General features: G+C 37.0%; 2 protein-coding genes across 3 annotated transcripts in view; one reads left to right on the top strand and one right to left on the bottom strand.

Annotated features, from left to right (window-relative positions):
* The window catches only part of CUNH9orf85 (chromosome unknown C9orf85 homolog), a 185,137-nt gene extending 181,960 nt beyond the window's left edge, over positions 1 to 3,177 (bottom strand). For both annotated transcript variants that reach the window (XM_039840746.1, XM_039840661.1), the window contains exon 1: positions 2,972 to 3,177. In XM_039840746.1, the coding sequence (XP_039696680.1) occupies positions 2,972 to 3,073 (102 nt within the window). In that variant the 5' untranslated portion in view covers positions 3,074 to 3,177. The remainder of the gene's footprint in view (positions 1 to 2,971) is intronic.
* A 907-nt stretch (positions 3,178 to 4,084) lies between these two features.
* ABHD17B (abhydrolase domain containing 17B, depalmitoylase) overlaps positions 4,085 to 15,822 on the top strand; it is a 43,529-nt gene continuing 31,791 nt past the window's right edge. The window contains exon 1 of the mRNA XM_039840538.1: positions 4,085 to 4,212. The gene's annotated coding sequence lies outside the window, so the exon portion shown is untranslated. The remainder of the gene's footprint in view (positions 4,213 to 15,822) is intronic.

The raw sequence follows: 15,822 nt of genomic DNA, 5'->3' as shown, positions 1-15,822 counted from the left end.
TAATGGCAGCCTGAGAATCTTGGACACTAAAAAACCAACCGAAGCAAACAGACAAACGCCTTTTATAAGCTTCATGAGAGCAGTTCAGTATCTTTCCAATAAATTCCCTTTCTGCTTAAGTTAGCAACTAAGGAATCCTAATAATAATTATCTTCATGTAGAGGGGGCCTTGCACACATCAAACAAGTTCAGAAAAGGAATGTTTCTTTCACAGATCAAATTCATTTAATACCTTTAAGTGCTACTAGGCCTGAAGTGATAAAGAAAATCTCAGAAAGGAATCTTAGGCATGTTAGCTATTCCTTTATCCCCTTCTCATGTCATTTCTTCCTTTCACAAAAGTAAATGGTGAGAAAAAGAGCAACGACAATTGAAGATGGCGTGAGCTGGCAGCAGGGGTGTTCTGAGGACAAGCAGGATTCTCTGTACAATTGCCTGTGACCTCATAATAACACTTGTGCAGGTGTGGAAAGAGTCCTACGGCTTAAAATAACAAATGCGGCAGCAGCTCCGAGGTTCTCTGTCCAACTGTGCCACTCTCTACTAGTGTTCCTCTAAATGGAAAATGGCCCATTTGGGGGAAAGTTAATATAAATTATGACTTTCTCTCTCTCAGGTGAACTAATTTATCTGGATGAAAAATTCTGAGAATACTCTATTTCTAACACTGTAGTATTTAACTTTATGTAGAAACAAGTATTGATAAGATAATAAAATTTCATAACCCAACAGTGAATATAGTCCTATTCCTTAACACATAGATCAAATCAAGGCATTAATTTTAGGTGTTATTCATTGTACATAAAATGAAATGTCTAAAATATATAATTGAGGTAGAAAAAAACAATTATAGTAGGACTCAACATTAAGAAACAAGCAGAATCAATTTACTGGCATCTAATTTACTGGTACCTTGAAAAGGTAGGTATATGGAATATCCCAAGCATGGATGAAATACTGTGTGAAAGGGAGGAGAGAACCTAAGAGGTAAATACTAGAGAATACAATACTTCAAAATATTCACAATAGTGAATATTCACTATTTGGTATAATACTCTTATGCATATCATAAGGCGAAGCACAACAGAGGGTAAGTCGCTCCGCCAACTGAAAATGTATGTGTGAATTTAGTAACAAGTAAATGGTGGTGGTGGAGGGGTGGTTATATTTAACATAAATCCACTTAATAGACAGCATTGGTGAAATATATCAAAGAACATTTCCCAATTTGAAAAAAATCAAAGGCAGTCCCAGGTGATCTCTAGAGTGCCAGAGATGGTTACCTTGAAACAACAGTGGATTTTACATCTGCCCAATGGCAGATTTGTTCAATGGCAACTCACCTGTTTAACTCTTAATTGCAGAAACCCAATGATTGAAAAATAACATTTGTTCCTATGACTGACACTTTATCACTCACACCAGAGATTACCTGAATCAATCTGAGACCATTCCCTAAAGCACAACATCTCTGGGCTGGGGGAGATATGACATTACTGTTAGATAACATCAAGAAAATGCACAATGAAAAGTACTCGAAGTTTATGAAGAACTGCTAGCACAAGAAGTACAACTTCAAGAAGTCTGTACTTATAAGTACAAGAAGTACAGTTAGCTATAGTGTAGTTAGATATTAAAACTGCTTTTTATCACCAGATGAAAAATAATCAAAATTAAACGCTTATGCTAAAATTTAACAGTAAGAACACAGGACCAGACAGATACCTATTGCAAATTGAAGTTTTTTATTTTGGTTTACCTACTGATAATAGGCACCAACTTGGGAAAGTCTTCTCAAATGTTGCTTCAATTTTCCTTCTGAATCTGAACCTAAGCAAGGGAAAGAAGAGGTCTCCTGAGCACCTAACTGAAATTTTCCTCTTTATTCTTCTTTACTGAACTCTTTTCCCTCCTCAGAATTTATCATAATTCATAATTATATATCTTTGTGCTTGCTTATTGTCCAATGACTCAGGAAACTATAAGCTCCTTGAAGGTAGAGTCAACTCTTTAATACCTTATGCACTTGAGCATAGGGCCTTGTACATAGAACATGCTCATTAAACACAGGTAGTGAAGAAAGAGAAAAGGAAAAGGAGACCACAGGTTGCCATAAACTATTTGCTTTTGACATTAATTTCTCAATGTTCAGAATTTGCTTTTGACATTAATTTCTCAATGTTCAGAATTTAATCACTTATTGGACACATGATCTAGACCCCTTTTTACATCATTCAGTTTAGCCTCACAACAATCCTGCCAGGTTTCTCACTTGAGATCAAAGTAAGGCTCACAGAAATTAAATATTAAATAACTCATTTAAGCCACACACCTTGTAAATATGAACACCAGTTTATGTGAATATTGGGTTCATTTGATATATAGACATTCTGAATTTTCTTCCAGCATACAAAAATCCTAAAGAAGTAAATCACTTACAAAACGCAAAACGAGCATTGTTACATTAATAAAACAACGTGATCCTCAAAACAATTTTACAAGAGGCATACTCCCATTATGTTGGTGAAGAAACTGGGTCTAAAGAGCGCTTAATCTTTCACATTCTCCCTACAAACCTATGGGCTTGGGGTTTCCCAAAATAAAATAGTGGCTGCATGAACTTGGTACAAAATTCGAGTACCTCTTACCATAATTCTCGTTTTCCCACTGCAAATGTGATCCAGAAGGGAGCGTTCAACGACTCGATTTCCCTATTTGCATTTTAGGTTCAATGAGGGTCTCATTCGCTTTTGTGCAATTAGTTAAGTACTGACCGCCAAATGTATTTACGAGGAGACAACACATCCAGGTCAAAGAAAGGGCGTGGGAATATCATTTTAGAAAGGGTTGCCAAAACTAGCTCTGGGCTGCGGTCCACACTCACCCTCGCCAACTCGTCTCATTTCCTCTTTCCCCTCCATTGAACCATTCCTTCCTGGAGTCAGGTTTAGGACAACAGGCAGGTTCCTACCTTGGTCTTAACACTCTTATCAAACTTGTCATTTTTGAAGCTAAACGTATTCTGGTGCCGCTGAGGCCTGGAACGAGCCACGTTCCCTTTCTGGGAGCTCATCGACGAAACCACAATCACCACACGCTGGGACAAGGAAGATGCAGGGAAGACTTAAGACGCCAGGAACTACCTCGCAGAGCTTACGTCCCTATCACTGACCCGGAAGGAACTTACCCAGACTTTCCGACCCCTCCTCCGTAAGCCCACGTGACTCCGCGCGGATCTCGAAGAACACCCATCTGGCCCTCAGCGACCAAAAGGCTCTTCCACGCCACCCAGCCTCAACTCCTACCCCTCCACGCAGCTTCTTTCCTGAAACCCGCGTATAAATCCCGCTTTCTTCGAAGCGAGAATTCCCCCATTGGTCCGAACGTAGCAGTCCATCAAAACAGAGAGGCGGGAAATTTTTACTTCTATTGGCTCTTCTTTTCCGCAATCCCCGCCTCCTGCCGACTCAGCTCAGCCTCTCCTGGGGCCCGACTCCGCTAGGCGGCTTCTGATTGGTGGAAGTCAGGCTGAGCAGGGCTGCGTCCCTCCCCCAGCCTGCTCTCAGGCTGGAGCCCGGGTCAGCTTTGGCACCTTCCTCCAGTCAGTGACCAACTCCTGGCTTAGCGAGTCTACTACTGGACTCCTTCGATTTCCTTCCAGCTTCCCTCCTGCCACCAGAGCGAGTCCCGTGGCTGGCAGGTTGAGAAGGAGCAGAGAAAGGATCAAAGAGAAGAAAGACCTCGCTGGGTCTGGGTGGTGTCTGCAGTGCCAGAAAGGGAGGTGGTGGTGGTGGCGGCGGCGGCGGCGGCGGCAGCAGCAGCAGCGGCTGCGACCACGGCCGCGCGGGAACTAAGGCCGGAGAGTAGCCGGCGGCGGCGGCGGCGACGGCGGCGGCGGCAGATCCAGCGCCTCGCGCCGGGGCCGTTAGTCAGCAGAACGCGACCCCGTGAGAAGCAGCAGAGCCGACGCGTGGAAGCGAGACTCCGGCTGTGCGAGCCGACCCTCTCCGGCGCTGCCGTCCTTCCTCGTCCCGGCGCCGGGGACTGCAGCCCTCGTCTCTCCTCCTCGGCCGGACCCGCCCGCAGGCCGGGAGAGTCCGGTGGCGGCGGCGGCAGCAGCGCGGATCAAGCCTTGTGGAGGACATCGCGTAGGCAGAGGTTCTCTCCCGGCCCTTTCTGCCTGACACCTCTGCTGCGGCCCCTCAGGTGCAGGTGCGTGGCGCCGCGTGGGGCTGGGCCGCTGCGGTCGGGCTCGGGGAGGGGGTGCTAGGCCGGGAGCCGCAGCGCGGGAGGGACGAAACGGGGCCGGGCGGGGGGAGGGGAGCGGGAGGCGTCTTTGTTGTTGGCGACCGGGATCCCACTCGACTCTGGGGAAAGGCGGGGAAGCCACTCCCGATCGGGTCTGCGTTTTGGAAAGGATTCTCCAGTGGTGTCGTGAAGGGTAAAGGTAGTGGGATCCTTGTGGTCGGTGAGGCTGCGGGAACCTGGGGGCGGAGAAGGGACGAACAGACGGTCTGGGAAAGGTCTTGGGTCCTTGCCGAGAAGGGTCTCATTTCACTTCCTTTGCTTTTCTCCCTGTGGACCGAAAGATGGGGTCAGGTTCACATTCCGCTCCCTGACTCACTGAGATTCATGGTGCCTGAAATCTTTCTCCTGAATGCCCTCGTGTGCCAGCCTCGATTTGAGATCGAATCTGTCCGGTGCTTGGTGATTTGTGTATTCCGGCCGGTCGTAGGGTTCTTTTTCTGTAAGTGGTTGAACTTTAATCTCACCTGTTTTCGAGCTCTGGGGGTAGACTTGTCAGGAATTTTGAATTGGAAAATTACAGTTTATGTTTGGATTTTTTTTTTAATCCCGAAATGAAAGTTCTGTCAAGTTAGATTGTGTTATGGAGGGCTTTTGAAAAGAGAGAGTTTAACCTCCTCTTCTTGTTTAAAAAAAGAATGTCCATGGTGAGATTTCTGCCAGTGCCACGACATAATTTTTTTTAAAAAAAAACGACGCTTTGATTTAAGTCAGTGTGAGGTGGATTTGGTAAGCAAAAGGATGAATAACGGAATACAGAGAGGGTGACCTTTAAATTTCACTGTTTATGAAAAGGTAATCCAGTTTAATACTTTTTGTAATATATAATACTTGATTCGCAAGATGAGTCACTGATTTTCTTGAAAGGTCCCAATTAATAAAAAGAATTTTGGATATCTTGTGTCATTATTTTAAACTAATGAGTCTGAGTAAAAAGATTAATCTGTTTACATTTACAAGGAGACTTAAAACGAACTTCATAAAGAGTTTGTCTTTTCGTATGTTTATAGCATAAACTTATTTGGGTGACATATCTAATATCTAATCATTGCCAATGTTTTGATAACTATCATAATTCCAGTGGTCTAATTTAAGACTGCTCAACTCTCTGCTTGGTGGTAAATTTTTATTTTGGGAGTAGGGGTGGCGGGTTACTTAAAGGACAGTGGAGATAGCCATGTTTCCACAAATAAAAAATATAAAATTCCTGTTATGCAATAATTGCAATATTATTTGAGATCCAGGAGGAAATGAATAGCATCCTCACCCATATTTTGACCTCTCTTTTCTCCTACTCTAGTATTAATAAGGTTAATTAAATAAGGTTAATTGGCAAGGATGGGATTAGATTTTTAGCAGGCTAGGCAGTTTTAATTTTGTCTCTCGCTGAACGGTACTGTAGTTGATAAGTGGCTTGTTTCCTTGAGTATCTTTACCCATTTTGAAATGTGTATGAAATGATATCTGACAAAGAATTTTCTGTTTTCCTGTGACAAATAAAATTACCATAAAGCATGATGGCAAAATAACGTTTTGGATAGCTAATGGATACAAAACTAGGTTATTAGTATCTGTTCCAAGTTTTGTCACTGAATTGGTCTGCAACTCCATGCAAGCTATCCCACACCTGAGTCAGTTTCTCTATCTGTAGTATAGTGCTAATAAAATGTGCCACCTGCTCACCTTATAGAAAGGGCAATGAGAACCAACAGTTATTCTGGTTATGTGACATAAATTGTTTTAGTTAAATAAGAGTACTTTGTTTCAGTATTATGAATTTCAATTTCTTGGTGAAGAATTAGCATAAAGAAATAGTTATAATAGAGAGCGTACCTATCTATATGCCATTTAGGAGTTGATAAAGTTTTTCCCATGTTAAGATTGGTGTTATATCTTTAGAATCACTGATGACGAGAAAGAGAGTGACAGATTAATTTGGTTTATTTACTGGTGGGTTTTATTTCTAATACATCTTAATTCTCAAAAATTACTCCTACCTTTCCTATTCTGTTAAAAAGTTGTCACATATATTGCCTTATATGCCTCTTAAACTCAGTCTTGTGAGTTGGAGGAGAAAAGTGATGTTTTATGACTTTTTTACAGATGAAATAAAGCCCAGAGAAGTTAAATATTTGAATTGCCTAAAGCCACACAATTTGTAAGAAGTAGAATTGAGACTTAAGACTGGGTTTTCTGACATCTAGTCCTAAATCCTTTGCTTGGCTGGAGCAGTGGTTTCCAAATGCTTGTCTAGTCCCAACAGTTTTCTGCCAATTCAGGTGTAATGAGAAATGATATAGCAATGTACGTATTGGCAACATATAATACAATCAATGTCTGTGCACCCATTACCAATATGAGAAATAAAACTACAAAACAAAATGAAGCTTCTTTGTAGTACTTTATATAAACCCCTCTTAAATTCTACGCTTTTTCCCACTGCACACCTCTAACCCCAAACTGACATGCTTCCTATCCATATGTTGATAGTTTACTACATACCTTTATATATATGAACATTATATAGTTTTTCTTTGACTGTTTTAAGACTATTTAAATGCGTTTGTATTTGTAGATTGCTCTCTTCACTCAATTTGCCAAGATTTATCTGTGTTTCTTTGGGTAGTTCTAGTTTCTTTATTTTTACTGCAATTTGGTATGTGTTCCATTATGTGACTATTATCAGGTCTCTCTTGGTCATTTTAGTTGTTTCCAATTATTTGCTTATTAAGCAGTACTGTAGGGAATATGCTTGCATATGTTTACTTAGGCGCATGTGCAAGATTTCCTTTAGGGCAGTGGTTCTTGATCATATATCTCATTTTTATAGAAATATTTTGCAACTTCCCCAATATTTTTCTAAAATGAAATTCATACTAATAAGCTTAAATTCATGTTTTAGAGAAAGTAATGCTCCTACTAAAATATAAGAAATAATTTATAACAAAGTAATATATGTCACTGTGTAAATGCTGGGGCTCAACCACACTACATCTTGATACCAAGTGTGATAGTAGACCAGTAATGTCAGAATTCTTGGAGCTTGTTAGAAATCAGAAGCTCAGGACCTACCCTACTAACTCAGATGCTGAATTTATGTACACATTAAAGTCTAAGAAACACTGCTACAAGAAATAGTAGTCAGATACTTTGCACCAATGGGTAGTATCACCATGAATAGGACAGCTGCTAATGAAGTTTAAAACAGGTGTTTTGAATTGGCCATTCAAATACAAGTGGTGGCACTGTTGTCGGTAAAAGAGTTTCTGAAAATAATGAACGATTTTCAGTAAAGTTGAAAGAAAAATAAAAGTTCAGTAAAGTTGAAACAAAAATAAAAGTTGAAACAAAAACAAAATCTCCTTACACAGTGGTTGCATTCTTTAAAATCATCATCTACATTAAAACAACACAAATATATTTCGTTTTAAATCCTTTTTATAAATATCTGACCTTATTTGTTTCCCCTGTTCCTTAAGTGAGTATCCAGCAGAATATTCAAAAGACATGAGACATGGGGCAGCATTATCTACCTATAGGCACCAAGAGTGCTTGGCATCCCTGGCATCTGTTCAGTAGTGCCCCATTATAACAACTAAGTCAACATTGGAGAAAGTTTGCTCTGGGATATAAATCTAGTAGTTTGCTAGAACACAAGGTTGATGCTGCTGCTTTAGCTTTATTAAATAACTACCAGTTTTCGCTCCAAAGCGTATGTTTACAAAAGTTGAATGGATGAGAAGGTCTGTTTTCCCACCTTCCAAATACTTTAGACTTTTCTTAAGTTTTGCCATTCTGAGTAACAGAATATGGTACCTCACTGAGGTTTTCATGGGCATTTCCCCAGTTAATCCTGTAATTGAGAACACTTTCACTTACTTTTTAGCCATTTATGTTCCTTTTCTATGAATTGCTTATTTAGCTTTTTTATGGCGTTCATCTTACTGATTTGTAAATGCTTTTTATATATTCTGGATAACAGTACTTGGTAGGCTTTACAAATACCTTTCTAGTCTTTAGCATGCCTTTTCACTTTAAATATGATGCCTTTTATGACTAGATGTTTTAAACTTTAATGCTAGATTTATTCTTTTATGATTTTGCTTTTTCTCTTTAAAGGAAATTTTATCTTGAGGTTATGAATCCTGTTACAGCTTCTTTTAAATTAAAAGTTTTACTTTTTCACATTTAGGTCTTAAATTCACATAGAACTATTTTTATATAATAAGGTGTTTGTAAATCTAAATTTGCTCAATAAAAATTACTACCCTTTAAACTGAAATTATATCATTTTATGTTAATGTATTCTGATGAAATTATAGTGATGGTAGATTTATTTAGTTTGTAATATCTCTTCGTGGGAAAATTAAAATTTGTCAACTCTGTCATTCCAACTTTAAAAAAAATGTAACTGTTTTTTTAAATCCATAAGGTTTGAGAACTACTGTTTTAAAGTACTCTGATTCCTATTTCATGTGCCTTGTGTTCAGCCTCTAAGACATCCTAGAAAGTGAGCAGGCACTCTTAAGTACTGATCTTCCATCATCATTTGCATGCTCCACATTTCAATTTATTTTACATTGTCTTTTCATTACTTTTTATTCTAGCTAGAAATTTTTAAATGATACTTATGACTCTAATTTTTTAAACACAATTTCAGACTGAATTTAAATATTATTTTAATGTTAATTTGGCTCAGAGATAGGTCCTAACTATTTTGTTTTCTTGGGAATTAAAAGCGAGAATGGTTAAACAAGTTCTTGCATATAGCTCAAGGTGGAAAGTGGAAAAGGAAAAATGGGCAGTCTTCTGTATATCAGTCAGTATTCCAGGCTTTGGGGTACATCTGTAAACAAAGATCCCTGACTTCCTAGAGCTTATCACCTATCAGAGGACCATAAAATGCATAATAAATAAATAAAATACCTGATATGATAGAAAGTGCTAAATACTCTTAAAGAAAAAGAGAAAGAGAAGGAGAAATTAAAAGAGACAGTTGGACCTATTAAATAGAGTGGTTAGGGTTGGCCTCTTTGAGGAGAGAATGAGCAGAGTTCTGCAGTGAGGGCATTAGCCATGCATACATTAGCAAAATCTTGGAAGAGTGGACAGAATATAGTCTTTAAGTTAAACCTGTGTTCCTGGCTCTCCCACTTAAGTTGTGTGAACTTGGACAAGTTAATTGACTTTAACAACCTGAGCCTTGATTTCCTCATGTGTAAAAAGGTGATAACCTGAGAAAAGTATTATTAAGATTAAAGGAGTTAATAAGTGAAAGCGTCTACCTCCTGCCCCCCACCTAGTTCTCATGTAGCACTCTGTACTTTATTTTCATAGCATTTATCACAGTATATAATAACGTCATTAGTTGATAAATTTTATCCCACCCATTCTGAAGTATTAATAAGAAGAACCAGTCAGTGTAATTATATATCTCATTAACATATAGTCATTTATAAACTACCTTTAAACCTGTTTTTATTTGAAAATCATCTCATGCAGATTTGTTGAGAAAGTTTTGTATTTATAGTGTCTTTATGCTAGAGCTTGACATTGTATTGTAGGCATTAGATCATTAAGCACCACACATCTTTCTGATGGAGGCAATAGATATATATCTTGCACTTGAAGGAATCGAAGGTGTTAAATGGCATAAAGTCAAGGAGAATTTGGATCAAATCTGATTACATTTGGTTCTATTTTCACTATGTTCCCCTTTTTTTTCTTTCTGCAATATTGCTAAAATTGACTCTAAATTATAAAAAGCAAAACTACATGGCTTGTTATATTGTTAGATCACGTTCTTTGGAAAATCATTAAGACACAAATAATATTTTAGTTATGACTTTATTTTCAATTTCCCCTCATGCAGTTTCTCACAGTGTCTAAGGAACTAATATTAGAATTGGCAGTAGATTTAGAGATCTTTACACTTAAAAATACATACTACTAAAGAAATTCTTTTCATTATGGCTGTCTTGGAGTATTTAACTAAGATTTATTTTTTAGGATGTGGTCACATTAAAAGAATAATATTAAAAAAAAAAAGCATATGCTTAATATAGGTCCAGATGAAAAAGAAAGGGGGTTGAAATAACCTCATTAACCTGATGTGGGGGCAGTTCTTTCCAATCCTAACAAACCTGAAGTAAAGCCTGTGCTTCTGGGAGAAAAAGAAGATATCAGTTTATTAATCACAATAAACTTGTTTGGTTTCCAAATTTAGATTGACCTTAACTATGTCTTGAAAATTAAAATCAATTGAAATAATTCCTTTAATAAACTTTTCCCAGAAATGCCATCCGCAGATTGGGACCTAGATATTTTGTTTCTGCTTAGTATCCTGCTTGGTGTACTGAATTTTTCACTCTCTTGCTCTGTCATCCCTGCCCCCAAAAGTAAAAATTACTCTCTGCATATCAGTTATCAGCAAGAAAATAATGCCATTCAGTAACTTGGTCTGGCATGCTTACATCTTACACACTGCTGGTTGGTTATATTTTGTTCAGTTTTTTAACTGACCTCAGTATCACTTTTATTAATATTTAGAGCAGTAAAGTTAATAGGAGTGAGGAGGACTTTTTAAAATTATACATTAAGGAAATTCTGATGCAGTCCCCTAGGAAAATGGCTTTCAGTTTTTGTTAGAATCCATAAGAAAAACATTTTGGTTCATGACCTAATACATGCATATGTGCACGCACACAAAATTTCACTGAAGAAATTATCTAAATTGGTCAACATGAACATAGTTCAGGAGAGGTTTTTTGGGTTGTTTGTTTGTTTTCCCCTAGAGGAAGAAGTAAAACTTAAACAGAGGCCTTAAAAAAAATAAATAAATAAAAACATTAAAAGTTGTTTCATTTATTTGTAGGGGGGAAGATTTTACCAACAGAGAAGGGAACAGTGCACAAAAGCATGGAAACAAGGAAGAATCTCTTATTGAGAAACAGTATGTTCAGTAGATGAATGAATAGGGAAGCACTTAGAAAAAGGCTAGAGACCAGGAAGCAGAGATGGTGGGAGTATCATGTATGACTTGCTAAAGAATTTTAGATTTATTCAAGAGGGCTTATAAGGCCCATTGAAAGATTTTAAATAGGAAAGTGACTTCACCTATCAGCAGTGTAGAATGTGGATTAGAGGGCTATGAGATAGCTATTAGTGAGTGATTTTATACCATTGAATGGAAAGCAGCTGATCCTAAGATGTGGCTAAGAGCTTGGAGAGGTATTTAGGAGATAGGCCTTGATTAAATGAGAAGAATTGGACGGGGGCAGGGTGGGGGGCAGAATACAAATGGAGATTTTCAGGGTCTACAGCTTAAGGAAGATATCTGTGCTAGAGATTTTAAGTTTTTAGATTGAGGCATCATTAGTGTATATGTAGTGGTGAAAGCCATGGGTGTGGTTGAGATAAAAAGACAGGCATGCAGAAGATCAAAGTGGTAGTTAAAACTGGATTTGAGTTAGTTAAAAGATAAGAGGAAGACAAAAGGTGGTCCAGTCTGTTATTTTAAATTAATTAAACAACTAAATAAAACCTTTGAAGAGGTCACCAGAAAAACCAAGATTAGAAGTTAGTTTCAAGAAGGAAGGAAAGGACAATGGTATTTAATGCCACAAAGTCATCTTGTAAATTGAAGACTGAGAAATATCAGTGTACTTTGAATTATACAAGGTCATCAGTGATCTTAAATGGATGAACAATTTGATGACAGATGTTAGATCACAATTCATTTAGAGCCCAATGGGGAATAGTGGGAAGTTTGATTCTGAAGGACACTCACAGATAATAGTTAGAATGTGGATATACTTGTTTTGTTGTTTTTAAGAGCCGTGAATATGTTTATAATCAGAAGAGATGAACCAGTAGAGCTGGAGAGACTGAAGATACAAGAAACATATAGAGAAGATAACCGATTAGGCAGGGTCTCTCTGAAGATGCTAGAGGCATCGGAACCCTCCAGAATATGTGTGGAGGAAGTGAGACTTCTCAGGAGTGAAAAGGCAGTTGGGATTTGATTATTTGATTTTTAGGGTTCATTTACATGCCTGCCTGTTCCAAGTTAAAGAATATCTTTTTTTTTTTGCATCTAGTATGCCAGGAATGTAGGTGATGTTTAATGTCCCCAACAACTCTGCAGTTTACAGATAAGAAAAAAATTGAGGCTCAGAGAAGCAGTATCTAAAGCCACATAAGTGAAGTGTAACTAAGTTATGATTTGATTGCACTTATGTCTAGTTCCAAAGCCTGGTAATTCTAAATCTTTTGATGTGATAGGACTGATCAAATTTTCCCAAAAAAGGGAAGACTAGTAAGAGGCTACCAATTTAAGTTTTGTGCAGTAAAATCAGAAAAATTAAAACTTAGTATCTATTACCAGTTTTAAATTTTTTATGTTTCATTTTTCATGAAAAGATATATTTTAATGTTAAAAAAAGTATAAAAGACATAATCTCTGAATAAAAGACAAACCTTTAAATTTATTAAACCCACTACTTTTGTCCTTAGCCTTCTCGATTTGCCAAATAGCAAGAACTTTATCGTAGACTATCATCAGTTCTCAAGCCACCCTTGTGAAAAAAGACTCATGAAGTAACTTTATATATAAAACATAGTGCATGATAACTATTTCATAATATACTTCAGTCGTTATTAGTTGAACATTTTATTGTTAAAAAATTAATGATGTATTTTCCCCATATTAGAAAGTTCTTTCATATTTTGTTTGTTGCAAATTGATTTCTAGGGATTCTTATAACCAAACTTTTAAGAAATTAATAAAATGACTGATAAACTGAAACAACTCTGAAAAATACATAGCATTAATTCACAAGCTATTTCTTTTTGTTAATTTATTTGATACTTTGGATTTTACTTATTATGTCTTATTTTTAAATTTGCTGAAAACCATTGTAAATCTAAATGTTTTCAGAAATAGAAATTAAATTGCTCTAACAGTATTTTGTAACATTGCTTACTGCCCTACCTTATCCTAGTTTGGGAATATTATCCTGTATGCACAAACTAATTTGCTTATAGAAATGTAAATATTGGCTAACCAACTATAACATTACATCTTTAATCAACACATGGGTAACTCATTTTGGGGGATTTCTACCAAAGTGAAGAACTGAGCTAGGGTCCATGTCATTCTCTTTAAAATCTGAAGTTCTGTTTCTGCATGTGATGGCACTGAAAAGTAATGAGAGTAATATAGAAAAAATGTTCAGGGGCTTACAGCCACCATTATTGCCAACATTCTCTTCCTCTGTGTCCTGAAGGCTGTGGAGATGGTTAGCATGGCATTCACTAATATTCCCTGATGTTAATGCTAACGATGGAGAAGAAGGAGAGAACTTGGTTTCTTGATATTTGAGTATCCCAGTCACTGGGTGGTCTACTTGTAGGTTCGACTGAGGATAGGCTTCACCAGCTGAGGTCTTCAGCAACTGCAGTTGATGGCAAGGCAGGGCACTTCTAAAAATAAAATTGTTTTTGTGGTGTTATTAGGGCATTTTCAGTTAACACTTAGGGATAGTACGGTATGCTTGGGGGCTAAAGAAGCAAATCACTCATTTATTTTAAATGCCCAAATCATTTAAAAACAAATGCTTCAAGAATACACATTTCATCCCAAAAGAAATTCTCAAACATAAGAGAATGTTCAGTTTTGCCAATACAAAAATTTATCTCTTCAAAATAATTCATGAATGCTAGGCTCTGAAAAGTAGCCTCCCAAATTAATCGATTGGGAAGCTTTTCAGCTTTCTTTTTGCCGCCATCCAGATAACTTTTTTAAAAAAAGATTTTCCAGCCTTGTCAAAGGATGCTCATAATATAACTTAATATATAAAAATATAGTATTATAGCTTTATAATCAGGAAATTGACTTGCTATGCTGCAGTTAATTGGCATAAACTAGATAAAACATATCTCCAATTAGTAAATTGTACATATGATAATTATCCTCAACTTAATGGTCTGTTTATTGCCTCTCTTGGGGATCATATCAGAAGGTGTTTTTTATGCATAGATTACAGTATAAATATAAACAAATTTTGTTAATTAGCTTGGTTTCCAGAAAGATCAAACTATAAATTACATACATTAGTGTTGTTAATTTGGTTCAGAACAACAAAACAAAACCTACTTTGATTATATCTAGCATTATCTTCGTTTATATTCTGTCAGGTCTTTAGGTATAACTGCAGGTTTTTATTTTCTTTACTGTTTTTCATTTGGTTAGTAGATTATTATTGATCAGGTGCTACCTATATACTGCTGAAGAAAACACATGGTCACGAACCTCATAGTAAAGACAATAGGCATTAATCAAATAATCTCACAGGTGAGTAATTAATACATGGCAGGGATCACAATTTGCAACTATAGTAAAGGAAAAGAACTGGATACTGTGAGAAAGAATAATGTAGTTTAGATTTGAGGTCCACAAGATCGTGCTGACAAAGTGGGATTTGAGACTGAAATAGCTAGAAGTTGGGTAGAGAGAGAGCAAAGCATTGTGCAGCCCTTGATGTGGAAACAGCTTTCATACTTTCAAGAAACTGAAAGATAATGAGGGAGACCGCAGCTATAGTGATGAAAGGGGAGAATATCAAGATAAGTTTGGAAGGGTAAGCAAAGGCCAGATTGTTCAAGGCCTTTAAGGACCTGTGGAGAAGTTAGGTTTTATTACAGGTACAGAAGAAAGCCATCAAGGAGTTCTTAAATAGGAGATCACCTTGTAGGCTATGTAGAAAAGAAATTGTATTAGGAGAATGTATGAATGAAAGAAATTCACACTTCTTCAAATATTTGTTTACTCACACGAAATGTTCCTTCTGTTGTCTTATTCTACAATTTTGTATTTAGACTCTAAGATATTGAGGTCAATGAAAACTACCTGCTATTTGATACTGTTTTGATTTGTTTTTAGTAACACTCCCACAGGTTTAACTTTTCTTTTTCTTTATAGGTGTGTTTTTAGAGTCTTTTTATATTCTTAGTAATTTTAATAAAATGTACAGTAAGATTTCTCTTTCTGTAGAGAAAAAAGAGGAAGAGAACCATGTCTAGTTATACAACGAAACTATGAATATAGTGTAAGATGCCCCCAAAATCCAAGCAGATTATAGAGGAGAGGGAGGAATGAGTATAATAAAATATTCTTGCTGGGAAACTTCTAGATCTTATAGTTCAGTGTTCTCACATTAAAACTGAGGCAGTTATGGGCTTAAGAACTCATTTTAAATAGAATCATAACTAGAACCTTTGTTTCCTGGGCTGGTGCTCTTTCTACTATTCCTTTATTTTATTTAAATGAGATATGTATACTGTGAAACAGACTTCTTCAAAAGTTGAAAATTATATGCAATGCCAAAAAACATTAGGTGAGTTTAATATTGCTTGCCTAAAGTGGCATGTAGGATAATATTTAGTAATCCGATTGATGACATTTGGAAGGATGATCTTAGATGCTTGCTTTCTTCCTCACCTCAAATTATTTATACC

Source organism: Pteropus medius, unplaced genomic scaffold (assembly GCF_902729225.1).
Source record: "Pteropus medius unplaced genomic scaffold, Ma_sr-lr_union100, whole genome shotgun sequence".
Taxonomy (NCBI): domain Eukaryota; kingdom Metazoa; phylum Chordata; class Mammalia; order Chiroptera; family Pteropodidae; genus Pteropus; species Pteropus medius.
Note: the sequence above shows the minus strand (reverse complement) of the source record. Positions and strands in the feature narration are given on the sequence as shown.